The following is a 27,988-nucleotide window of genomic DNA, read 5'->3' as shown; positions in this document are numbered from 1 at the left end:
TGTTCTTTCAGAGCTTGAAATATGTTGTTCCAGGCCCTTCTAGCTTTTAGAGTCTGGATTGAGAAGTCTGCTGATATTCGTATTGGTTTCCCCCTATATGTAATCTGATGCTTTTCTCACGCGACCTTCAAAATCCTATCTTTATTTTGAATGTTAGGCATTTTCATTATAATGTGACTTGGTGTGGATCTGTTGTGATTTTGTGCACTTGGCGTTCTGCAAGCCTCTTGTATTTGATTCTCCTTTTCATTCTTCAGGCTTGGGTAATTTTCTGATATTATTTCATTGAATAGTTTGTTCATTCCTTTGGTTTGTATCTCTGTCCCTTCCTCAATCCCAATAATTCTTTAATTTGATCTTTTCATGATGTCCCATAGTTCTTGGAGATTCTGTTCATGATTTCTTACCATCTTCTGTGTTTGGGCAACTTTATTTTCAAGATTAAATATTTTGTCTTCATTGTGTGAGGTTCTGTCTTCCAAGTGGTCTAGTCTCTTGGTTATTCTTTCCAGTGAGTTTTTTATTTGGTTTATTGTTTCCTTCATTTCAAGGATTTCTATTTTTTTTTTGAATCTCTATCTCTCTGTTGAAATAATCTTTTGCTTCCTGCAGTTGCTCTTTCAACTGCTTATTGGTATTATCATTTATTGCCTGCATTTGCTCTCTTATCTCATTCTTTGCTTCACAAATCATCTTAATCATGTATAATCTGAAGTCATTTTCTGACATTTCATCTACCATACTGTCATTGGATTCTATTAATATTGAATCTAGATTTGTTTGGGTCATTTTCTTCCCTTGTCTTTTCTGTTGCTCAAGTATCTTCCCCTCCAACAGTGCAGATCTGGGGTATTGCAGATTTGCCCCATAGGCTTATAGTGGCCCTATAGGTTTCCTAAACCTTTTCTTTAAGGGGAGTCAATATTAGCAGTGACCACTTCAGACACTATGCAATCCTAGACCAAATAGCCCCTATGAGAACGATAACAATATTGTCATAATAAACAATATGAGTTCAAATATTATCTTCAGTATAACAAACAGATTTGCAATAAGGTCTGCAGTTTCTAATGGGGGAAAAAGAGGATTCAGAGGGATGTAGGATGTAGTTGTTAATGGGATAGGAAAAGAATGTACTGAAGTTCTAGATAATAGAAAGGGTGAGAGTATAATCAAAAGAAATTGGATGTTGGCAAGCAAAATGGGAGAAAGAGACTATGAGGGAACAGGTATACAAAAGGAAAAGAAAGCAAGAAAAGTAAAGAAAATAAAAACTTAAAATTATTCAATAAGGAGAAAAAGGAAAATCTACAGTGTAACAGTCATATGGTAATGAAACCTCCCAATCTTCAGTAGCCTGATGCATGAGAGGTACCTGACAATGAGCTTCAAGTCTGCAGCAGGCTTCTCAGGATGGGATTTGCCCCACCTAAAGATCAGAGGTATAGCTTCCAGGATTATCCAACATGGCCGCTCTGGCTTCAAAATGTGTTGGCAAATGGGGAGCTGTAGCTTGAGGTGTGGACGTGGTCGGTTGGAGGTCCTGGAGGCGGATGCGGTTGGTCAGGCAGGGGTCCTGTAGGTCGGGTGTGTTTGGTGTGGTTGTGGGAACCTGGAGGCCGGGTGCAATCCATTGGTCTGGGGTTCCAGTGATAGGGCGCAGTCAATTGGACTGGGGGTCCTGGCGGCAGGGAGCAGTCAGTTGATGTGAGGGCCCTGGAGGCAGGGAGTGATCGGTCGGGCTGAGGGATCCTGGAGTCGGGGCTCAGTCAGTCCAGCCAGGGGTCCTATGGGGCCTGCCTGTTGTCTCAAAATGGTGGCAGCCATGTAAAATCAAACCTGCAGGTACTGTCACAGTGAACTTCAAGGCAACAGCAGGCAGCTGGCACTCCACTGGTGGTTGGTGATCAGTTTGCTGACTGTCCTCGGACGATCGGGAGATGAACCTCATGCGGTGGGTGATGGATAGGTGTAAGGCAGGCGATGGACAGGCAAGAGGCAGGCAAATGGTGGATGATAGATGATAGTAGCAATCTGCATTCAAAAAGGGTGTCAATTTGCTGGCAGACTGCAGTTGATCGCAGTAGACAAATGGGGTAAACAGCAGGGCTTGATAAGTAGCAAAAACTCCTCACCAAGAAACAGATATCCTCTGTTTGAAGCTGGAGTTACGGAGTGACAAGTAACGCAGCCTCCCTCTAGTCTGCCATCTTGGATCTCCTCACTTGTGAATATTTTAATTTTTTTCTCTGCAGGAAAATGCCTATGTTGCCAATATGATTATATCAGCCACAGAGAAAATGAAGTGCAACATCATGAGTCAACAGCGGGTAGAGAGCTGGAGCATAGAAGAAGCCAGTAGGTCCCTTGGAACGACCAAGCTCTGAAGTGACTGTTTATACCAACCCAAAGCAAGAATCTGGTCTTCCATGTCCTCCGACAGTGTCTGTGAAGGCAAGTTGGGCTGATGTGAGAACTTTGATGCTGCTGTCTCTGTCCACTTCTCCTCCCCTCTGTGCTGAAGTATGCTCATTTTTCAGCCTTTTGTCCATAACATCTTTAGTACCCCATGTAAGCCTCACATGGCTGCCATCTTACCTTGGGCTTGGTTATCATGCTGCATCCAATCTTTCAGATTCTGTGTTTTGTTCTGATTTTTCTTGAACTTCTTTCTGTTTCTTTTTCAGTGGTTGATGCCTTTCCTCATCTTCTTCTTCTTCTTTTTTTCCCCACACAGCATTCTCCTCTTTCCATATGTAGATTTTCCTTTTCCAAGTAGCTCTCTCTCCTTCTTCAGCAAACAGTGAACCTATGATGTGCTTAGTGAGTGCGGGCAGAGAGCTGTGCGGGCAGTGAGCTGTGGACAGGGTGTGCTCCTTCCCTCTGGGAGCTCACATGCTGGGATAGAGGGGAGCACTGGGTGCACTGAGCCTCCAAGTAGGAGAATCTTGCCCCATGTGGGGGCTCAGGAGTTCTCCAGGAGAAAAGGGCACCTATGCTGGCAACTGATATGAGTATTTGCAATTTGCAAATAGAACTTCCTTCAGTTCTATTTTTTTCTATATTTGCATCCTGGTTATATATATATTTGGTACTGGGGATTGAACCTGGGACACTTAACTACTGAACCACATCCCCAGACCTTGAAACAGGGTCTTGTGAGTTGCTTAGGCCTTTGCTAAGTTGCTGAGGCTGGCATTGAACTTGCCACCTTATGCCTCAGCCTCTTGAGCCACTGGGATTAGAGGTGGACCCTACTTCAGTTACTCCCTCCCAGTTGAAGGCTCCCAAATTTGTGTTTTCAGTCCTGCCTGTCTCTTCCACCTCTTTGCTCCATATGACTGGGACCTACTGACCTTGTCCAACTGGTTGGCCCCCAGAGCCTATAACTTAGCACTTTATTTCTGGGTGGCTTAAAAACACTTTACTTTCTTCATGGATGACATAATCACAGTGGGCAAAATTATAAAAGACAAAAAATGATGCAAAAAAGTAAATAAACCATACATTCATGTGAGTATATACACACACACACATGTATGCACACACATACATATGCACATGCACACACACACACACAACACATACACAACCAACAGTAGTTGAATTCTAATTTGTTCTGAGAGTATATGACAGGTTATAGGCAAAGACTACAGACAAAACATTGTCACCAAGTCTTTTTTCCACTCTTCTTGGTTTGTGTTATATTTGGGAAGCCCACTCCAGAGGTCTTAAAGGGGCTGTCGAGCCTGGTTGACTTGACCCATGGAGGTGCCTCGTAGACTCTTTTTGTTGTCTTTTACTTTAGAAAGGATAAGAAGAAGGTCTTTGGTGCTGTGGGGACAGAGAACTCATTGGCTCTCTAGACCTTATGAGAGGTCCCTTTTCTTGGCATGGAATATCTTCTCTCTAGGGTTTCTCTAGGTCTTTTCCAAGAGATAGCATATTTTTGCATTAGCCAGTTTTGGTGACATTTTACCACAATTGAATGTTAACCACTTTGTATTCCAAATCCCAGGTGAAATAGTGCATAGCAGTTCAGTAGGAAGCACTTCCATGGAATATTTCTTCACAGAAATGTTTGATAACTTCTTCTTGCATTACTTCTTTTCATTCAATTTCTCTGGATCCATTTGTGACTTTTCCAAAGACATCATCTTTCAGTGTCTGTCTTCCTGAGCTGTCTTCCACTGTAATATGGAGATAGATTTCTGTGCTTTGGTAGTGAGAAGTTCTTAAAGACCCCTTGGTAGAGTAGAAATGTGTGATTCTGACTCCTACTTTAAGGACAGAAGAGAGTTTTAAAGGGTTCTAGCTTTAAAAGATGCAGATAGTTCAATTAGAAAAATGCACTGAATAGTTCCATTTTTTTCCAAATGAAACATGACAAAATTAAGGTCCCAAGCTAAAAAACACATCATAATGTCCATTGGCCAAAAAATGTTCCATTGGCCACCTCTGAAATGTAATGATAACCATTTTCTGTCCTCAGGAGGGAGCTGGTGGTAGTGGTCCAGAACGCCTTCTGTGTTGGTGTGGAACTCCAATAGACCTTAGTAAGTGAGGATAATGCACTGCTTGTCTGTTACATGATAATACAGCAAAAAACATTGAATTTGGACACCACATTATTTTTTTTTTTGTGTGAGATGCTTTGACAGGGATTTGTTGTAAGAGATTTGTGGACTTGCTCCTTCATTCATGAAGAGGCCATAATGACCACAAGGCTGTGTGACTGACCAGGAAGCAGGAGGACCAGAGTCCTAATGGTCGCTCCATTAAGTACTTGGCTCCAGTCACATAGCTTCTCTGTTGAATCTTCAAGGACCAGCTCACTCTTGACTGAAGGACTGCATCTCTGTTTTTCTCCCTCCAGTACCCCCGACCACGACACTTCCATAGGCATACTTATGGCTAGTTCCTTCACTTTCATAACATGTTCACTCAAAAATCTTGGGGACTTCCCCAGATACCCTATGGAAAATGCCCAGTTTTCCATACTGGTCACAAGCATTACATGTATGCTTTGTATTAACCATCATTATGTTTTATTCTAAAATGATCTTCCTAGATTATTCTTTTCACTGATTTATCTCATTCACTGTCTCTATCACTAGATTTTAAGCTTCAAGGCAGATATGTTGCTGGTTTTGTTCTTTATCCCATTTTCATTTGTAGCTTTTAGAATATCAATTATGGCTAATTTTTCTCTTCATATTCCAGTTGAATTTCACACCATGCATTCAGTCATCTTTCTTTAGTTAGTTGTATTTTAGAACTTCTCTATCCAATATTTAGCCACTTGCTCATATGGCTATGTAAAATTAAACTTAAACTAAGTACAATTTAAATCTGTTTTCTTACTAACACTAGCTACATTCCAAGTGCTCAACTATCACATGTGACACGTGGCTACTGTTTTGGAAATCAAGATATAGAAAATGTCCAGAATGTTCTACTTGGACAACCCTGTTTTATGGTATTTCCCTCCTATTTTTTCCATGTTATTAACTTTTCACAGAAGAACAACAATTGTTGTTTAGAGCAGGATTACTCTACTTCAGTGCCTTTGTTGTGGGGGCTGTCCTGTGCCTTGTAGTACATTTGGCAGCATCACTTGCCAGTACCTATGCCCCAGTTGTGAAAATATTGTGCACTTGGATTTGTCAGGCAACTTTTTGGATACTACTTCCTGGCATTGTATATGTCCTCTTTTGGAATTGGCAAAGCACTCTTTCTGTGTGTGATAGTGAATCCAGTTCTGAGTTAAAATTTGGGGTTTCAAAAGGAATTCTGATCTGTTTTAGATGTTCCTGCTAGTAAAAGATGGAATCTGTTCTTGCAAACAGATTTCCAGATCCCAAATGGAATGTTCTCTTTACATTACAGTTTGCTTTGTGCATCTTCCTAATCCAGGAGTATTTGGGGAGGTTTCTGTTTTTCCAACATGTTTCTCCATAGCAAAGCTTGTGAATGGCCACAGTTTAAATTCCCAAGTCCTGCCAGAGTTTTCCCAGCTGCCATGAGGTCAAGTATGCCTTTACCACCTTAAAAACAATCATTGGAGTCTTTGCACAAGAATTGGAGGTGGCAGGCAGATCTGGGTGTGCAAAAGTCAAGGAAGTGGACATGGTGAAGGTGAGCAGGGGAAGTGAGTCTAGCTAAGTGTCCCAGGGCAGGAAACGTACCTCACTCTAGTTCTGGGGCATCCCCAGGCGGACTCTGAAAGGCAGGAGGACTGTGAAGTCAATGAAGCTTGATCTTTGGGCTCCTCATCTACACAGCCTCCTTTCCAAGGCCCTATACTGAATTTTTATACTTTACATAGTTTGTGTTTTTCTTGAGGAAAGTCCCAAAGTTGTATAAAACTTCAGGCTCCACAAAACCTGGATCCATCCAGGACCCTCTGTGGATCCCTGGACTCAGTTCCAAATCCCTGCTATAGACACAGTTTGCTTTAAAGTCTTGTTTTCTCCAGGGGTGGCATTCCTCAGTGGTGAGAAGTAGCCTCTCACTTTGACACGTACATTGCCAGTGTTGTTGACCATATCTAACTCCCCTCCTTTGGCTCCTCACCTTAGGACTTTCAGGAGCAGCTTTTTCATTTCAAGAAGCTGTTGAAGACTTGCAGGTTTGCCGCCAGGTGTGATTTTTGCCTGGGACAGTTCATGTTCCCTCCTCAGCTGCTGGTCCCCTGAGTGCCTCTGGGGACCTGCTCCCCAGTTCACAGGACTTCTTTGCACAGCGATTACCTCATGGATGTCCTTGGGAATGCAGACCACCTCTCAAAATTGCTAAATCAGTAGTGGAGTAAGAAGAGTGGGTCAGGATAAGGATGAAACAACTCTAGCCAGTGGCCTTTGAGTCATTATGAATAAATTATGGTGAATATATATGACCTCACATTTACATCTTCATCATGTTAAACATGCGGTCCAGTGGTGCTAAGTCCATGATGTTGCTGTGCTCTTCTCATCCCTGTCCATCTGCAGAACTCTTTTTCTCTTGCAAACTTGAAACTACATATGCATCAACACAATGCCCATTCCACCTCGACCCCTAGAAAATACCTTTCTGCTTTATGTCCCCCTGGATGTACTACTCTCAGTGCCTCAGATAAGGGGAATCTTAGAGTGTTTGTCTTCTTGTGACTTATTTCACTTAACATAATGTCCTCAAGGTTCATCCACATTGTAGCATGTGTCAGAATCTCCTTCCTTTGGGGTTGTGGATGTAGCTCAGGGGAAGAGGGCTTGCCTAGCATGTGTGAGGTACTTTGTTGGATCCTCAACACCACATAAAAATAATAAAATGAAGTTTAAGAAAAGAATATAAAAAAAGAATTTCCTTTCTATATAAGGCTGAATAATATTCCTGTGTGCCTATTTCCATGCACTGAAAGACACCTAGGTTACTACCCCTCTTTATGAATAATGCTGCTATGAGCGTGGGGCCTGTATAAATCCCCAGATGAAGAGACAGGAGGTATGTCAAACCCGGGAAGGATCGCAGCCCTCTGACTCTACTTCTAGAAGCTTATCCTAAGGATATGCTTGCAGATATGGACAGAGATTTAGATAAAATATAGTTTTTAAAAATGTTTGAAAATTTTTATTTGTTTTAATTAGTTATACATGACAGTAGAATGCACTTTGGTACATCATATATAATGGAGTATAATTTCTCATTCTGCAGGTTTTACATGATGTAGAATCCCACTGGTCACATAGTTATATATGTACATAGGTTAACAATGTCTGATTCATTCTATTGTCCTTCCTACCACTAGACCTCCTCCCCTCCCTTCAGAAATCATATTAAAAATATACTAGGTGTTCAGTAATAGGATGGAGATTAAATTGATACAACATGCATAGAATGGAATGCCAGTCAGTAAAGGTTCAGGTGTGAATTCACTGAGGGAGATTATTTTATTCTTTTTAGATATATGAGACAGTAAAATGTATCTTGACAAATTATACATACATGGAGCATAACTTAACATTCTTTTTGTTATACATGATGTGGAGTTATCCTTGTCATGTATTCATACCTGAACATAGAGAAGTTACGTCTGATTTATTCTACTGTCTTTTCCATTCCCATCCCCATACTCTTCCCTTCATTCCACTTTATCCAATACAATAAATTTCTATTCTTCCCTCTGCCCGCTTATTGTGTGTTGGATCTCCATATCAGAGAGAACATTTGATCTTTGGTTTTTTCGGAATTGGCCTATTTCACTTAGGATGATAGCCTCCATTTTCAAGCAAATGCCACAATTTAATCTCCTTTATGACTGTGTAATTTCTCATTATATGTATCACATTTTCTTTATCCATTCTTCTGTTCAAGGGCACCTAGTTTTGTTCCATAGCTTAGCTACTGTGAATTGAGCTGCTGTAACACTGATGTGGACACATCACTATAAAATGCTGATTTTAAGTCCTTTGTGAAAACTGAAGAGTGGGAAAACTAGGTCAAATGGTGGTTCCATTCCAAGTTTTCTGAGGAATCTCCACACTGTTTTCCACAGTGGTTACACTAACTTGCAGTCCCACCAGCTGTGAATCAGTGAACATTTTTACCCACATCCTTGCCAATATTCATTGTTACTGTATTCTTGATAATTGCCATCTGAGTGGAGTGAGATGAAATCTCAGTGTTGTTTTAATTTGCATTTCTCTAATTAATATATTTTCATTGATTTGTTGAACAATTGTGTTTCTTCTTCTGTGAAGTGTCTGTTCAGTTCCTTAGCCCATTTCTTGATTGGGTTTCTTTTTTTAATGCTACATTTTTTGGGTTCTCTATATATCCTGGAGATTAATGCTGTCTCTGAGTTGCAGGTGGCAAAGATTTTCTCCCATTCTGTAGGCTCTGCTTCACCTTGATTGTGTCCTGTGCTGTGAGGCAGGGTTTTAGTGTGGATCCATCCCATTTATTGATTTTTTATTTTACTTCTTGTGCATTAGGAGTCTTGTTGAGGATTTGGTTCCTAAGCTGACATGCTGTAGAGTTGGGCCTACTTTTGCTTCTAGTAGGTGCAGGGTCTCTGGTCCAATGCCCAGGTCCTTGATCCACTTTGAGTTGAGTGGTTTTGCAAGGGAAGAGATAGGGTTCTAATTCCATTTTATTATGTATGTATTTCCAGTGTTCTCAGCAGTATTTGTCGAAGAGGCTGTCTTTTCTCCAATGTGATGTTCATGGCCCTGTCTAGTAGGGCTTTGGGTTTGAATAAAGGAGGAATTGAGGCAGGGACCAGAGGTGCGCATAGTCAGCAGTGTTGGTCAAACTGGTCTCATTGATCATTATCTCACATCTGGTTATTTGCCATCCTGGAGAAGTCATTACCATCGCTGGAAGGGGTCACTGTATTCCCATGAGATGGTTCCCATGTTTAGAGGGGGAACCTTGGTTCCCATCATGGAGTGCTGCTTCCACTTATGGTAGTGATCAGTCTGTGAGGTTTTGCTGTTCCTGGAATCCTGGGTGAGTGCAGGTTACCAGCCATGACTGGAAACTTCTAGGCACCACTCTGGGGATTTGGAATAGGATACTTTATTACCTGGCAGCTGGGTATCCCTAAAAATCCTTGATAACATAGTTGTGTCTATTTTGCTGTCCTCAGCCTTAAAGGGGCAGGTTGCCATCTTTGGAAGAATACCCCTTAAATGACCTTTGTCTGCTCAGGGTCTGCTTCCTGCCTTCTCCCGGGGTCTTCACCTCATGGAAGGGACAAAGGCCTCTGGGCCCTCTTCTGTAAGGGCACTAATCCACCTGTGAGGGTTCTGCCCTCATGACCTAATCACTTTCCAAAGACCCTCACCTCCCAATACTGTTACCTCAGGGGTGAGGATTTCAGCCTGGGTATTTTTGGGGGACACCAACATTCAATCCTCAGCAGCACACAGACTCCAAGAACTCCTGCCTCTGCGTGACCCATTATGTCTGGACCTCCTCATATTGGAAATCAATGAATGAGCAGAGGGAAGGCAGCTCCCTGTCCCTCAGTCACCTTCAGTTTCACCACTCTGCTCTTTTGTGTAGCAGCACTTTTAAAGAAGTCTGTGCTTTTTGTGTTCATATCCATGACTCCTTTTTTCTCCTCAACCTGTTCCACTAGATGTTTGTCTCAACTGTCCCATCAGAATGTGCAGTTCACTAATAATACCCTCATTACCAAAGCTAACACTCACTTCTTTGCCTCTGCCTCAGGAATATCTGCCACAGTTACCTGCATTTGCTTTAAAAATAAAAGTTAGCATCAAATCCCATTTTAAAAATATAGAATGATCAACAGAGAAGACAGGCTACTATAAGATTTAAAATATTTTATTCATATGAACTGATTTTTAGACAGAGTCTTACTATGTGGCCCAAACTGGTTCCTAATTCCAGGGCTCAAATGATCCTTGTCCCTCAACCAAGAGTAGAGGCATGTCCCTCCATGCCTGACTTGAGGTTCATCTTATTTTAATGATGGTGCTAATTCTCTGTAAAGTGGGATTAGAATTATTTTGAAAAATTTCATGAGTTTACTGTACAGAACAGATGACACTTTAAGGATCAGATCAGTGCTCCAGCTGCACAGAAAGTGAAGCTCCCAGGTGCAGGGGTGCAGGCCTGAAATCTCAGGAGGCTGAGACAGGTTCATGGATAATTCAAAGCCAGCCTCAGCAATGGTGAGGTCCAAAGGAACCCAGTGAGATTCTGTCTCTAAATAAATTGCAAACTAGGACTGAGAGTGTGGCTCTGTTGTTGAGCGCCCCTGAGTTCAATCCCCAGTAACAAAAACAAAAACAAAACAAAACAAAAGAAAATAAAAAAAAGAAAGAAAAAGAAAGAAAGGAAAGAAAAAGAGTGATGCTTCCATTTCTCTGTCCTCTCTTGGGTACCATCCTCAACCCCATCTTCAGTGGGTACAAGGATGGAGGTGCTGCCTGGTATCCAAAGCTCCTCCTTCTCTTATTTTATGAAAGACATGCAAACACTTTCCACTTTTCCACCCTCAGGCACCTCTTTACTGAATTTCCTCTTGCCCTTTCCATGGTTTCCCCTCCTTGTAGCCTCAAATCTTCACACAGTTTCTCTTGGGACATAGTGAGTTATGGTGATGCAGGATCAGAATGAGAAAGTACTATCACTTCAATAAAATGACCTGTGATAGGTTGCTAAATTTCTGGAGACTCAGGTTGGGTACTTGTACAATAATGATAAACTATCTCAGCAGGAGTTGGGGTAGATTAATAATGAAATGTATTAAAAATGTCTAGCACTTTGTATATAAAACTCAGGGTTCATCCTCTGGCCTCCCAGCCCTGCTGCCCAGCCCCGTGTCAGACCTTCTCCCTCACCTCTTGATTCAGTCCTGGTTTAATTCCCACATCTCAATCCCTGTCCTTCCCTCCTTCTGACCTGACCCTAGGAGTCTTCCATAAGAAGGAAATCCGTGACTCAACGTCTCCTTTCCCCCTGAGAACTTGTCTCTGGGATGTGAAGGTGATTCTTTGGCCTGAGCATCGTGAGAACACAGAGCAGAAGGTTAGCAGTCAGGAAACCCATGAGTCAAGTGGGGTTCAGACACTTTGCAGTAGTGCAGCTGGGGCGAGTTACCTGACCTCTCTGAGGCTTTGACATTGGGTGTTGCACCGAGTTTGCAGGGCGGTGTGGGCATCAAAATCATGTAAGTGATAAGTCCGTATAAGTGAAGGTGTTACGATGGAAATCATGCTAAAGGGGTAACTTTGAAGAGTTAGTCACTCCGTTCTGATGAAAACCTGGTTCTGGTGGTTTTCACCTCAGAGCACAAGTAAATTGCCACTGGATTCCTTCAGTCCTTTCAGGCAGCCTTCCCTCAGTGTCAGAACTCAGATTGGCAACATTTGCCTGACCTTCCCTGGTCCCTGCCTTTGTATTAAAAATTGGGGTGGGTCGTGCACAGGTCCTATCAGGGTTGCCACATTTGGCAAAGGGAAATCCAGGTCACTCAGTTAAATTTGAATATCAGAAAAACAGAGTACGTTTTTACTATGATTTTGTCCTGTGTAATTTTTGTGTATTTCTAGCAAGCCTAAACTCTTCCGGAAGCTGGATGGATGCCTTTCCTCAGCTAAGGTCATTCGTGGTGGCCAGTGAGGGAAAGTGGTATTCTGACCATCTCCCAAGCAGTCTTCCGGGCACTTGACACTTCTTAGGCAGTTCTTATGCCAGGGGGCTGGTCTCAGTGGCCAGGGTCAATTGTGCATGATGATGGCGTGTGGATCTGCACAGAGTTCTCCTTGTTGAGAAGACTGTCCTCAAGTTTTAGGTCCCTTCTCTTAACCACGTCTTCTTCTCCTTATCCTGAAGTTGATGAGCATGTGACATGGTGTCTCTGTTTTAGTTCCCAGATGGCCAAACTGGCAGGACTGATCCTAGATGCCCCCTGCCAGACCCCCACCTCTCGCCCCTCCAGGTAGCTGGTCCATGTTGGGTTTCCACACCTCCACAGCAGTTCCCTGCAGAGAAGAAAAGCAACAACAATGGGAGGTTGGCTCCAGACATGGCAGGTTCAGTTAAGGCATAGATACTGGCTTTGCACCTCCCTGGGTTTTCTTGGTGATATCTCCTCCCCTTCTGTCATGGTGAATATGATTGGATTAAGAGATGCTGAAGATTAAGAGGCTTCTGGGTGTGTCACTGAGGGTGACTTTAGGAATGTTTGGCATGTGGGATAGCACAGTCCAATAGATTGGAGGCTTGACTGGAATAAAAGTCGTAAGAACAAAGAAGCAGCAGATGCAAGATCCATTCTCCTTGAAAGGGCCCTTGATTGCTGGTGTGATGCTCTGAGGATGTCAGGCTCTTTCCCCTTTACTGTTCCAAGCAGACCCTGCCTGTGATTCTCCAGGGAGTTTCCAGAGGACTTTGGTCTCAGACATGGTTAAAATCATTAATCCCTCTAGTTTTGTGGCGTCAGCCTCTTCCACTGCACAGATATTGGTTCCTCTGGTTCTATAGCCTTTAGATGGCCATTGTGTACTATCCAGGTTCTGGTCCTGTAAGCCAATCTAATAAATCCCCTTTCTGTAATCATACCTCCTGTTGATTCATTTCTTCTAGAGAACCCTACTGATAAACAGTCCATTCTGTCCTTGAGATTTCATGTCTTTAAATCCTTAATTGCTGTTTTGAGCAGTCTTTTTGCTCTTGCATTAGAGGGACATATATAAGAAAAGTTATATTCAGACTGTCTTCTTGGCAGAAGACTCAAGCTTGCTGTTTTTATGTTCATGCACCAAAACTAAACCTCTATGTTTCACTACCTCAGAAGCACTTTGAAGAGGGGAACACTATGTTTGAGTGTTCAGATGGTTGGTTCTGGTGATCGGTGATTTTTTTCAGCACCCACATATAGAACTTTTAAAAGAAAGCAACTATATTGAACTAAAACTTACATACCATAAAATGTAACCTTTAAGTGTATTGTTTAATGGAGTTTGACAAATATATACAGTCATGTGAATACCCCAATCAAGCCATAAAGCATTTCCTTTATTCAACAGGCATGAATTCCTCTTTGGAACTATAGAGTTAAAGAAACTAGTTAAAGGAACTTGACTTAACTGAGTAATAGTTTACCACACAAATTGACCAGAGTTTTTTTATTTTCATAAGGACAACATGTCACTGTCTTAAAAGGAAAAGGTGATTTTTTTTCCCAGTCTTTTTGAACATTTCAAAGCAACATGTACCATGAGTGGTTTCCTGAGAAGCCACATTCTCCTTCTGGTCATAGTGCTGCTGTGACTGTGTGTTTAGACATGGAGGAGCTGGGGGCAGGGAGGGGAAGTGCCTCAGTGTCCAGGGCACACCGATTTCAGTCCTGATTCTTTATTCACTGGTCATGTGAATATGTGCATTTTATTTAACCATTTGTCTCAGTTTCCTCCTGTATACAATGCTGGAAAGAACAGCACTTGCCATGTGAGGTGATTGTGCAAATTAAAAGAGTTGTAAATGTGAAGTGTGTGGATCAGAGCTGATGTAATGGCGAGCATTGTGTGAGTGAGAGCTGGTGTCATCAGCATCGTGTGTGGATTTCAGGGGTGAGAACGACCTTACAGAGCACCAAGTACTCATGTCCCCAAATCAATGTTATGGAAAATATGGCGCATGATGGCATTGAGAGAGACAAGTGGCGCTTGGAGACGTACAAGAGCAGGGTTTCTTCAGTACCCCTGAAGCAGCGCATCATGGGACAAGGGCCAAGCAAAAGAAAGCTGCTCCCTTCGTGGCAACATGAGAAGAGAGAGGGGGGAAGAAGACGCAGGGAATAAGCACCCTGTCAGGGCACTGCTGCAGTGACCCACCTCCCCCAGTCACGTCCCACCTGCCCACAGTTAACATCAGTTAGTCCATTGAACGGAGTAGGGTCTGATTAGGTGCAGATCTCACAATCTAGTCATTTTACCTTTGAATATTGTGCTTTAACACAGCAGCTTTTGGGGAACATGTCATTTTTAAACAAGAGGCTGTAAGTCTATAGGCTCAGGACTCTGAGGCAATGGATCATGTGTCCAAGCTCAACCTTAGCAATGGAGAGAAACCTTGTTACTTTCATGAGTGTAAAAGAAAATGGAGTAGTATAACTGAACAACAGAACACAAACTACAATTGAGATGAGATAAACCAATTTCTGGAATATTGGGGACTACCACAAGAACATCAACCTTTCAGTGTGGAATGATCTTAGAAAGTTATGTTCCTCATTTGAAAATCTCCAAAGGGATTTTTGGAAATAAATTATATTACTAGAGAATTCTACCTCACAATTAAAGAAGAATTGATGAAATTGTATGCAATTATTTCTGGGTGGTAGAAGAGCAGAGAACTATTCACAACTTATTTTATGAGGCAGGTATTATCAGATCATTAAGCAAAAATAAAGCAATGGAAGAAACCCAAAATCGAGTGTCCAAAGTCCATCATGAAATCGACATGAAAATCCCTGTATAATCATTTCATTGACAAGCATAGAAAAGTTATGCAGCAAAGTCAACATCTATGAATAAAAACTCTTAGAAAAAAAGAACAGATAATGATATGAGTTGAATTATATCCCTGCAAAACTCCATACCTAAGAAAAAGAGATTTTTTTCCAGAAATGGCACTATTATGATGTAATTACCCTAAAATTGGGTTCTAAAGGAATAGGAAGAGCTTTTTGTTCAGTGTTAGTTGCTTCCTTAAAGAGAGAAAGGGTGAGATGTTGGTACTTTTGAATTTGTCCTCAAAGAGAGAACAGAGTGGGTTCTGGTTCAATAGCACTTGTGTCCTTATAAGGAGGGCAGGGTGGGGAGCTGTTTCACTGTGACTTGTGAAGTTATGAGAAGAACAGGATGGGCAGCTGGCTTACTGGCCAGCACGTGTCCTTATAAGGAGAACAGGTTGAGCTTTTGGTTCACTGTGTCTTTTTTCCTTCTATGATTATCTTCTCTCCTATCTAGTTGATTTGTGTAGTGAAAGTTTGAATTGAGATCCCTTTAATTTCAGGGTTATTCCCCAGGTATTTCCTTATGGTTCCCATGAGGGCCTTTTACATAAGAAAGAGAAACCAGTCTGATGTGAACATATAGCAGCTTGTCAGTAACATGGAGAATGCTGCACATATGTATCTGCATCCAATCTCCCTTGGTTTCCTGATGTCAGGAAGGTAACAAGTGTATGCATTGTGTGAAATCAAGAAGAATGTGGCCTCTAAGGGTGAAACAACATTGTAGGTGTCCTTTCAGTTGGCAGAGGTTCCCACAATCTGAAAGAGTCTCCTCTGTACCTTGGAGCCACCCTCAGTGGGTATGGTCTTGCAAATTCCTGAGATACACTCAAGGTATCTTCCCTATTGTGTTTGTGCAAAGAACCTCGCATCTCTTTAGGATCTATAATCTCTTCCACAAGCACATCTTCCTTAGCCTCAGCATCGCATATGCATTTCTGTCCAAACTGCAAGTTTTGAAAATCCTTTAGATCAGTTTGTTACTGCCCATTCTCACAGTAAATTGGACTAAATGCTGCCAGCAATATCCATGCCAGTAACTGAATAGTGTGCTGTCTTGAAATTTCCTCCCCCCAATTAATGAGTCCCTTGCTTTAAAATTTAGCCTAAAACAGAGTCTCAGCAAATGGGCAAAATGGAATTGCGTTCTTTGACAGAAAACAATGGAAGTGACCAATGTCACATAGAGACTTCCTTTCCATCAACACTTCATTAGCATGTTCAGCATTCCTGTTGGTATTCCTTTTGACTCCTCCCACAACAGCTCATTAATCTCCACTTTCTACATTCCAAAACTTTTCAGGCTGACATCTCTAAACTGTTGAGTATTCCTGGTGCAAATCAGCTTTAAGGATTTCTGATGGATGTGGTACATTTAATCATAGCAATGACCCCACTTCTCAGTACCAATTTCTATTTCAATTAGTTCTATTTGGCAATGTAACCACCCAACCCAACAAGAACAATGTAGGGATGAAAACTGGACTTCAGGATTTCATAGATCTGTGTCCATAGATGACTGAAAACATTGCTATGGACCCAACATGGGGCAGAACATCATGGGACAAGGGACAAGCAATGGAAAGCTGCTCCCTTCATGGCAACAATGGAGCAGAAAGGGAAGGAGACACAGGGAGGAAGCATCCTTTCAGGGCATTAATCTAGAGATCCCCTGTTCAGTCATGTTCTGTGTGTCTACAGTTAACACCCATTTCGTCTATTGACACGAGTAGGGTGTGAGAGGCAAAGCTCTCGCAATCCAGTCATTTCACCTTTAAATATTCCTTAACACAACAGCCTTTGGGGAACACCTCTTTTTTCAAGCACAAGAGGCTGTGAGCCTGTCTACTTGGGACCTGGAGGCAGTGGGGATCCCATGTTGAAGCCCAGTTTGAGCAACTTAGCAAGAACTTTTCTCACAATAGAAAGCCTGGGGATGTATCTCAGTGGCAGAGCAATGGCTTAAAGTGTGAGAGACTCTGGGCTGATGGGTTGATTGCCAGTATATAACAAAATGGAAAAAAAAAAAAAAAAGACAAGGAAACAAAGAAACAGGGCACAGGGGAAGGGGTTCTTGAGGGAATGTGTTCCACCATTCTGCCCTTCCATCATGTGAGGACACAACACCAAAGTGCTTTTTCCTTGATCTTGCCAGTCTAAGGCATTTGCTTACAGAAGCATGGAGGGGCCAATTCATCTGGGAATTCTTCCATTTCTTCCCCCTGGGGGAAGAATACTTTCTTACTGCTTCTAGGATTCTTGGCTTTTAGGTTTTGTCCTTTATCACTTTGAGTATTTCAAACTACCATGTTTTGTGCCTCTGAGGTTTCTAATGAGAGATCTGATGAGTACCTTAAGGGGATTATGATGAACCCTTTCCTGCTCTCAACCCCGTAGGTGTGCATACTGTGTATAGAGTGTCTTAGGGAACAGGACATTATCATATTATCACGATGTGAGTGAGGTGCTACGATCCTTTTGACAGCCATTATTTCAGTGTTGGAAATAAAGAAGTCGAATACCTTGAGTGTAGTTACACTGAGGTCTTTGAAAGGCAAAGTTGTTACAGACATCTAGACTTGAAATAAAAAGTATATAGAAGTACTACACAAATTTTAATTTTTAAGAAATACTATCAGTTTCCATAACCTGTTGAATTGAAAAGCTCTGGATTCTCTTCTTACTATTGTGACCATGGAAGAGGTACTGTAGGTATAATGGGAGATGGCCAGTGGGGGTGATGACAGATGTGACAGGGCCATTTCTTGCTCTGACCTCACAAGGAGCCATTGTGAGGGAATGTCCAACACTGGGTATATAACTGAGTGGCTGCAGCTGGGTCTTTGTCCATAAGTACAGGAAGCTCTTGGTGGTGACCTGTCGGACTCCCAGATAGTTAGCGCGTTTGGTGGTTGGCGGTTGGTGGTTGGTGGCTGTGGACTTTGGTGATTGGTTCTTTGATTTGGGTTTTTTGTTTTGTTTTGTTTTGTTTTTTGCTTTTGGTTTGTTGTTTTGGTTTGTTATTTTTTTTTTAGCTAGCTTCCTTAGTGGGTGTTCCTGCTTAGGATGGCTAGGGAGAGTAGAGAGACTAGTGTAGTGGTGCAGGAGGAGGCCTTCACAGACCGTTACCAGGTCTTGAGGGCCATTGGGCATGGGGCATTTAGTCAGGTGATCCTCGCCCGCCATCTGCTCACTGGGGCAGAAGTGGCGGTGAAAGTCCTGGAAAAGAGAATGTGGAAGAGTTTGGCCCGCTCTGAGAAACGGGCATTGATGACCCTGAACCACCCGAATGTGATCCAGCTCTTACAGGTTATTGAAACCGACCAACATGTCTACCTGGTGATGGAGCATGGAGGCAGGGGATCGCTATTTGACTTCATCCCGGATGGGGGCATGCAGGAGGAAGAGGAGGCCAGGAGACTATTTAGGCAGATCACGTGTGCAGTGTGCTACTGCCACAAGATGTGCATCGTGCATGGAGACCTGAAGCCCGAGAACATTGTGCTGGATGCCAGGGGAGACATCCGACTCATCGACTTTGGCTTAAGCACCGTTGTCAAGCCTGGGCAGCAGCAGAACAAGTCCTGGGGCCCTCTGGAGGGCCCTGCAGAGGACGTCTGGAAACTGGGTATCATTTTGTATTTTATGTTGACTGGGAACCGTCTGCTTAGGATCTTGTACCCAGAGTTGGAATTTCCCCTGCACGTGTCTGCTGAAGCACAAGAACTGGTCAAGAAAATCCTGGCAGAGGACCCTGAAAGCAGGCTCTTGATAGGGGACATCTTGGAGGACCCCTGGCTGAATCAGGGTGAGGAGAACTCATCTTCCCATGACGAGCCCCTCCCCAGCCTCTCAGACCCCACAGTACTGACGGTCCTCTTTGACATGGGCTTCGACCCATACACTACCTGGGTGTCTCTATCCAAGAGGAGGTTTGACGATGCCATGGCTGCGTATCTCCTAGTGCAGCAGCAGATAAGCCAGGGGACAGGCTGCATGAAGCCTGTGAGGCGCAGGGTGGTGCCTCAGCCGTGCCCCAGGGATCCTTCCGTGTCCCCTGCCCTCCCAAAGAGGAGGGCGAGTGAGCCTGCCCTACACACCTCCCCCTTGCCCTGTGAACCTCAGCCACCTGAGGAGGCCGAAGAGTCAGGGCAGAAGGTTGAGAGAAGCTCCAGCGTGCCTGCCATTAGACTCCGCTTCCTGCATGACAAGACCCCCACTCCCAGCCTAGCCTCCCAGCCTGACTCTGTGTGCGACAAACCCGGACCCTGCATATCAGCCGACAGCCATGTCTCCCAAGATGCCACCACAGCCCATCCCCAGGGCCACAGGAAGCGCTGGAAGCGGGTGAGGCAGAGGATCGCCGCCTGCCTCCGCCAACTGTGCTCTTGCATACCCTCCTGTGTTAGCGAAGACGAGGCCGAGACGCAGGGAGACCAGAGACCTGCTAAGTTTGGAAACCGGGTGGTTCCCATCTAAATTCAGACCTCAGACGGACCAAACGAACACACAGCCAGCCAGAGGACCCTTTGCTCCGTGGATGCTGTTGTCACTATGTGGACATTGGTCACAGGGACTGAAACAGCTGCAGGACTGAGTGTGCTCACTGGCTCAGGCTTCTCCACTTGGGGTCCAGTCAGGAGCACATCTGGATCTACCTGGACATCGGGTGTCTGTCTCTCCTGCCCCCACCTGGGAGAGACATCAGATGAGACTGTTTTCCCTGGGATACTTCTCTGCCCTGCTCTTCTCTGTCCTTCCTCCCATGCTCCTGGGAGGGCAGAGATGTTTCTTAATAAATTTGTTTTCTCAAATGGCATAGTCAAGTTGATGTTCCAAAGATTAAAAAAAAAGACTGATATAAATAAATGGGGGGAGGCTGGAGCCCACCAGGCGTCCTCTCCAGGCCTGGACTCCTGTACCTCCTTCTCCTGTTCAGTGTAGATAGACTTGATCACCTTGAGCCAGTGTAGATGGGACCTCAGTTGTCTTAGCTGGTGTAGAGGGTCTCTTTCCTCTAGCCAGTGTAGATGAGCACTCACTTGCTTTGACCTTGTGACTTGGAGACTTGCTCCCCTTAACCCAGTTGAATGGAGGTTTTGCCCTAGAACTAGTGTAGATATGACTGAGTTTGAAACACCTAGTGGGCCCTGGCAGAAGGAATCCCTCCCTGAGGTCTGTGGAGAGGGTAGGTGGCCATTGTTGGAGGAATCACATCTGAGAAGGCATTGGAGACCCAGAGTGTCCTATGGTGTCATCTCCTTCATCCTGGATGCAGGTAAGGCCAGGAGGGCCAGGGTGTAGGGTGGGCCTGCCTGCAGCAGGGACTGTGTGCCTCACCACCTGCCATGCTGCCTCACCCCCCAAAGTCACCTAAGGGTCCCTGTTGAAGGTACAGAGAAGGTAGCACATGGGGTTTGGGGAGTGGAGGTGACAAACCATCTCATGGATCTATTTCCATAAAAGCAAAATGTACTCATGTGGAATTGCTCTTTGCTTTAAGGTCTGGGGTTAGGTTGGACAACTCTTTTTGTGGGAAGGGTGATTAACCTACCTACCACACATGCCAGCTTTTGTGGCTTCCTGTTGCCTGAGACATTGTAAGTTTTTCAAGATCTCACCTTTCCTCCTTGGTTGGTTGAACTTCTGATTTGGCTACCTGTGGCGTTCATCACAGGCCATGTCTTTTATGGCTAATGTCACTGTGTGTCTTCTCTCAGTAGAAACTTCTCTCTATGATTTATTCTTTAAGACTGGTGAAACATGAGTGGCTTTGAAATCACAGGAGAAAGAGGCATTGTACTTTCTATTCCCAAAGCACCATGATTATAGCACTTAATGCATTATAGAAATGCTTTTGCTTCACGTTTGTTTTAACCACTAGTATGTGATGCTTTCAAAGGCAGAGAACATATTTTACTCAGTTTTGCATTTCTTCTAACTAGTGCAGCATCAAGCGTGCAGTGAGCCCTTTAAAAAAGACTGACTGAACCTAATGAGCACTTGATTTTAGTGTTAATGAAGATGCACACTTTGAGCAGCAGTTATTCTCATTCTAAAGTGCAATGTAGGGAGGAATCCAGACTCATTGTGCTTGGGTCAGTATGGACACCAGTTCTGAAATCCGAATTGTCACTTTCAGCATCAAGGTGGAGATAGGCTCAGTAATGCTGCCTAGAAGAAGTAAGTGTCCTATTATGACCTTTTCTACATTATGAAGTAAGTGCATAGAACTGGGGGTCATATCTAGATGATCTTCCTAAGTGTCCTAGTAATCTCTCTTGGATGACCCTCTAGGCATTTATTTATTTATTTATTTATTTACAGTGATAAATTTTTAAAAATTCATTTTTATTGTAAACAAATTGGATACATCTTATTTCTCCGTTTGTACATAAAGTAGAGGCATACCATTTGTGTAATCATACATTTACATAGGGTAATAGTTTTTGATTCATTCTGTTATTTTTTTCTCCCCCCCCCACCCATCTTATCCTCCTATACAGTCCCTCCTTCCTCCATTCTTGCCCTCCTCCCACCTCCCATTATGTGTCATCATCTGCTTATCAGCGAGTCATTTGTCCTTTGGCTTTTTTTTTGAATTCTTTTTTCTTTGTAAACAAATGGGATACATGTTGTTTCTCTCTTTGTACATGGAGTAAAGGCATACCATTTGTGTAATCATAAATTTACATAGGGTAATATTGTTTGATTCATTCTGTTATTTTTTTTTGCCTGCAAATACCATAATTTTATTCTTCTTTATGGCTGAGTAATATTCCATTGTGTGTGTGTGTGTGTGTGTGTGTGTGTGTGTGTGTGTGTGTATTTATCCAGTCATCAGTTGAAGGGCATCTAGGTTGGTTCCACAATCTGGCTATTGTGAATTGAGCACCTATGAACATTGATGTGGCTGCATCACTGTAGTATGCTGATTTTAAGTCCTCTGTATATAGGTCAAGGAGTGGGATAGCTGGGTGAAATGGTGGTTCCATTCCAAGTTTTCTAAGGAATCTCTACACTGCTTTCCAGAGTGGCTGCACTAATTTGCAGCCCCACCAGCAATGTATGAGAGTACCTTTTTCTCCACATCCTCTCCAACACCTATTGTTGCTTGTATTCTTGATAATCGCCATTCTAATTGGGGTGAGATGGAATCTTAGGGTAGTTTTGATTTGCATTTCTCTTATTACTAAAGATGTTGAACATTTTTTCATATATCTGTTGATCTTCTTCTGTGAAGTGTCTGTTCATTTCCTTAGTCCATTTGTTGATTGGGTTATTTGTATTCTTTGTGTAGAGTTTTTTTGAGTTCTTTATATATTCTGGAAATTAGTGCTCTATCTGAAATATGAGTGGCAAAGATATTCTCCCACTCTGTAGGCTCTCTCTTTGCATTGCTGATAGTTTCCTTTGCTGAAAAAAAGCTATTTAGTTTGAATCTATCCCAGTTGTTGATTCTTGCTCTTATTTCTTGTGCTATGGGAGTCCTGTTAAGGAAGTCTGATCCTAAGCCAACAAGTTGAAGATTTGGACCTACTTTTTCTTCCATAAGATGCAGGGTCTCTGGTCTGATTTCAAGGTCCTTGATCCATTGTGAGTTGACTTTTGTGCAGGGTGAGAGATAGGTGTTTATTTTCATTCTGTTGCATATGGATTTCCAGTTTTCCCAGCACCATTTGTTGAAGAGGCTATCTTTTCTCCATTGCATATTTTTGGCACTTTTGTCTAGTATGAGAAAATTTTATTTATTTTTGTGTCTGTGTCCTCTATTCTGTACCATTGATCTACCTTTCTATTTTGGTGCCAATACCATGTTGTTTTTGTTACTATTGCTATTTTTTTAAAATTCTTTTCATACATGTATATAGGGTAATAATGTCTGTCTCAATCTACTCTCCTCATTCCCACTTGAATCACACCTCCCCTCACTCCCTTCTATAATATCTAAGGTTCCTTCATTCTTCCCTACCTACCCCCTCCTATGGATGACCATGTGCTTATCAGAGAAAACATTCCACCTTTGGTATTTTGGGATTAACTTATTTCATTTTGCATGATATTGTTCAGTTCCATCCATTTACCTGGAAATGCCCTAATTTTAATCGTCTTTAAGGCTGAGTTCTATTCCATGTGTATATGTACCACATTTTCTTTATCCAATCATCTGTTGAAGGGCATCTAGGTTGGTTCCATAGTTTTGCTATTGTTAATTGAGCTGGGAAAACATTGATGTGACTGCATCACTGTACCATGCTGATTTTAAGTCCTTTGGGTATAAACCAGGGAGTGGGAGAGCTGGGTCAAATGGTAGGTCCATTCCAAGTTTTCTTAGGCATCTCCTTACTGCTTTCCAAAGTGGTTGCACCAATCTGCAGTCCCACCAACAATGTGTGAGTGTACCTTTCTCCCCACATTGGATGGCCCTTTAATGACATACTAAATGCAATAGGATTCAGTTTCTTTCTAAGATATTTATTGAGTACTTAGTCCACCACAGTGCCAGGTTGAATAAGAAATGGTTGCTATACTGAGAGAATTTCACTGGGTAGAGTTGCTATTATAGCCTGGTAGATTTAACCCAGCTCTGATAGTTCATGATTCATTCGTCTTTTCCATCCTATGAAGTATGTTTGAGAAGATAGGTAACAACTTTAATCAACTTTGAAAAAGTGTGGGAAGGTCATTGTTTGGGAGACATACTTGGTAGAGCTATGCTGCTTTGGGCAGGAGGGAAATGTAAGTCTGGCTAATGTCTCCATTGCTCTTTGAGGTGACTGGCTATATTTGCTTCCTAAAACCAATGAGATTTCAGAAACCACTTTACAAACTCTTGATTTCATCCTGTGTCTCTGCAAGCAATAACTGAATTTCAAAGACTAATCTTCTTTTTAACATTCATGGGTAGTTTGAACCTTGTGATTCTAGTCTTGCTCTTTGCTCTCTCCCCCTCTCCACGTCTGCCTCTTTCTCTTTCTTTCCCTTTCTTTTCTCGGTTACCTCTTTGCCTGTTAGCCTACATTGAGACTCCTAGTAGGAAGTGCAACTTGATCATAGAAGTTTTCCTTAAAGCAATTATGAAAGGGAACAGCATGATACGTCCTGTTACAAAAATTTAAGAGGCAGATTTTGTCCTGGCATGTTGCCTATAATCCCAAAGAATTGGCAAGCAGAGGCAAGAGGATCACAGTCTGAAAGGCATCCATAGCAAAATAGGGAGCCACTGTCTCAGACTAAAATTAAACAATAATAATAATGAAACAGACTGGGGATGCAGCTCAGCGGTGGAGGACCCTTGGGCTCAATCTCCAGTGCTTCTCTCTCTCTCTCTCTCTCTCTCTCTCTCTCTCACACACACACACACACACACACACACACACACACAGGGGATTTTGTGTTAAATTAGCACTTACCATACTATACTTTGGTGTTTCCAATACTAATGTCACACTGACCTCTGTCTTTGGTGTTTGTGTAGCAGCAGCAGCACAGGGCTCATCCCCTATCGCGTCCCACCGCGTCCCTTTCTGGCCGCAGAAAGACACGACATACGTCTGAAGCTTCAGAAGTTTATTGTGCACGGTCTTTCTTCCTTCCTTTCCTTCCTTTCTGTCCCTCTCTCTTTTACTCTCTCTCTCTCACTTTCCCCCTCCTGCGCTCTCCTCTCTCCCTCTTACTTAGCCGTTCCTCTCCTTCTCTCACTCTGCTCTCGCCTGCTTCGGCCGTTTCTGCACTCTCCTGCTTTCATCCGCTTCTGCGACCGCCTTCCACCTCTCTCTTGCACTCTCTTCTGCATAACCCCCTCCCCCAGGAAGACGCCAAGCTTATATACACTTCAACCAATCAGGGGAGAGTACACGAGGTAAACGCGCGGACAGCTGCAGGCATAGAACAGTTACGCGAGGGAGGCATGCTCTAATCAATTAGCCACTCATCAGAATTTGCTGGTTGTTTACTGTATAGCTAGCCGCTTTTGGCCCAGCGCCAGGCGCCATCTTGACTATGCCCGAGGCTCCGGAAACCCCGACAGATCCCCCTTCTTTATTATTAAACTAAGGCTCGGGACCGTGTCTGTCTTAGGTTGAGTGGTCAGCATATGTCCTTACCCGTCATCAGAGTCTGCAGAGCATGCTGCAGCTCCTGTCTTAGGTCGGTACATAGCCACCTTCTTCATTACCCGTCTCTGACTACCGATCCAGCATCAAGAGCCACACTAATGGGGGGCTGTCGGCCTTTAGGGCGGTCATGGCCTGATGGAAGATAATTTGATCTTTCTATCGGCTAGCTCGTAGATGCATGCCAAAACAAATGGAGAGAAGGAGGCCAAGGCAGAGGAATACTATCCTAGCTCCTAAGCCTGCCCACTGTTTGACAAATCTATAAACATTAACAAAATAGACCGACAATTTTTCTAGGTAACCCAGCCGCGGTGCTGAAATACAATACGGATAACACAAACAGCTCTTAAAAAGTAAATACATCCCAGTCCCAAAAGTTCTTGCAAGGTATCCACTTGTTGTTGTAGCAAGTCCATTCTCCAATTTGCAAGAAGTAAACCTGCTGTTAGATGTTGGTTCAGAGTCTCTATGGTCTGTAAGGCCGCAGCTGTATTTTCGGCCAAATGATCGTTGTTACTGTATGGTTGTGTCATTGCTGCTACTGCAGAGACTGCAATGGCAGTGATCACGGCTGCTGCAATGCCAAAGCCTCTTCTGTTTCTTGATAATAGCACTGGCAATTCTGTATCTGCAACAGAAACTGGGACTGGTAGGAAAGTAGGAATGCACATCAGAATCCAGCACTGTGAGAGATATTAGTAGTGTTAGTTAGCAGAAACATGAAGAGAAGAAATACACAAGCTGGCATGGGAGGAAAGGTAATATTTCTGGTATAGTTAAGGTCAGCAGAACAAGTTGTCCTACTCTGGGTCTGATCAGCATGATTCCAATAGTAAAGTGCAAAGTTTCCTCCTGTTAAAGCAAAAAAGAAAAAGGCTAGAGATCGGTGTATTCTTGTCTAGGAATCACGAGTTGGGCTGGCAGACCTGTAGAGGGATTGGTGAAAATTAAGAGAAGGAAGGATCATCATTGCGAGGAGGAGCAGCATCACTTGCATGTTGTAAAACTCTGGTCAGCCTTTCTGGAATCCAGACTGGAGTCTGTTGATCCTGTGGGAAGATACAAACAGACCCTCGGACCCAACGAAGGACTGGATCCGGTCCTTTCCAACAACCTGTCAAGATGTCTTTCCATTTTGCCCATACTTGAGGAGCATCATGGGGATTATAGTGTTGATCAGCTGCAGAGTGGCCGTCCCTATCCAAAGTTAAGAAATTTAGAATGAAGAGAACTAAATTAAGTTTATCTTTAGGAGACTTGTAGGAGGCTCCTATTCCCCCCTTTTGCTTATAAAGAGTATTTTTGAGGGTGAGATGTGTATGTTCAACAATACCTTGTTTTTGTGGGTTATAAGGTACATCTGTGGTTAGAGTTATTTTAATTTTAGTGAGGAATTGGTTCTTACCAATTTTAGTTTTTAAAGAAAAATTTAGACTTTATAACGTAGTACAATTTTTAACAGTTGCTTAACCATAATTGTATAAACCCCTATTTTTAAGACAATTGTTCTAAAGAATAAAACTTAAGAGACATAAAGTTAAGAATGAATTAGTGTTATTAAGAAAACTTTGTTATATTACCATGTCATTTTACCATATAGATTAAACTTTGGCTTATATCAGAAATTAAATACATTTTAAACCCAGAACCTTTTATTTTTTCTATCCTATTTGTTGACCCCTTTTTGTTCACATTCTGAAACAACTCTTATGAAATTTTTGAATTCAGATACTCTAATTGAAACACAGTTGAAACTTTTGGGACCCTTTGTATACAGAATTTCACTTGTTAGGACATAACTCTTAGTAACCTTGTTTTTAGTTTAGTGATGACACAAAACAAGTTTAAACCCTTTTATTTACCAACCTATGAAAACACCAATAATGTTTAAGTATGTTACTCCATGTAATTTAAGGAGTTAAAAGTACTTGATGTTATTTAACAATTAGCATTTCAACTTTGTAAATTAACTAGACGTCTCTGCAAACACATTTGAGTAATCCCCTACATGTTAACTCCAATTTATTTATTTTATAAAAACCAAGATATCAGACAAGTGTCCTGAACAGGATTTGTTGCCTCTTTCCTGCTGAAGAAAAGTCCTAGAAGCAATTGATATTAGACATATTATTAACATCAATATTTTATTAGCTTAACCACCTAGAGAGTTGTGAGTTATTTTTAAAGACATTTTACTTTTATTAGTTTACCCAATTTAAATTGAACCTTTTTTAAATCACGTGAATAAAAGTATTTGGATCCATTTTTAAATTTTAATTTTAAGAGCGCTCAGTTTTGACAAAACATGACATTAGACAGCACAACATAACACATAACACAAAATCAAAGGCCTTGTAACTTTTATAGGTAAATGTTCATTGCAATGAAACAGCTGTTCAAAAACTTCAGTTGAATAAAAAATAGAACTGATCAAAAAGAAAAAAAATCATTAACCTAGGTATGCAGGATCAAAATTATGAGCTCAAAGATACAGCATTAAAGAAAAACAAAACAAACGAAGAATCCTAGAAAATAAGTTAGTTAAGTTTAAAACGGACACCTTTTTTTTTCTTTTCTTCAGGTTAACCCCCCCCTTTTCCCGCTGAGACTGCTGCTGTTTACATTCCATTGCAGGCTTTGACAAGGCCAGGCAGAGGGGAGGGAGGATCACCCAGGACTTTTTAACCCTTTTTTTTACCTGGTTGAGAAATTAGGTTAGGTTTGAATGCAGAAAATCATGAAGCAATTATCTCCCAATACTTGTGGGGACTATGGCTACTATATTATGTTCCCACTGTGGAATATTCCTATGATTAAATCTTACAGCACTAAG

At 42.4% G+C, this 27,988-nt stretch overlaps 1 protein-coding gene across 1 annotated transcript; it reads left to right on the top strand.

Moving 5' to 3' along the window:
• The first annotated feature begins 18,103 nt into the window (after positions 1 to 18,103).
• Positions 18,104 to 19,516, top strand: LOC124985570 (putative sperm motility kinase W). The gene has a single exon (XM_047554302.1). It carries the CDS (start codon positions 18,104 to 18,106, stop codon positions 19,514 to 19,516), a length of 1,413 nt encoding a protein of 470 aa, XP_047410258.1.
• The last annotated feature ends 8,472 nt before the right edge of the window (positions 19,517 to 27,988 follow it).

Source organism: Sciurus carolinensis, chromosome 5 (genome assembly GCF_902686445.1).
Source record: "Sciurus carolinensis chromosome 5, mSciCar1.2, whole genome shotgun sequence".
In the NCBI taxonomy this organism is placed as follows: domain Eukaryota; kingdom Metazoa; phylum Chordata; class Mammalia; order Rodentia; family Sciuridae; genus Sciurus; species Sciurus carolinensis.
The sequence above is the reverse complement of the archived record's forward strand: the minus strand, read 5'-3'. Positions and strand labels throughout refer to the sequence as shown.

Coding starts and splice junctions, on each gene's coding strand:
- LOC124985570 (XM_047554302.1), top strand. CDS start 18,104: ATGGCTAGGGAGAGTAGAGAGACTAGTGTAGTGGTGCAGGAGGAGGCC.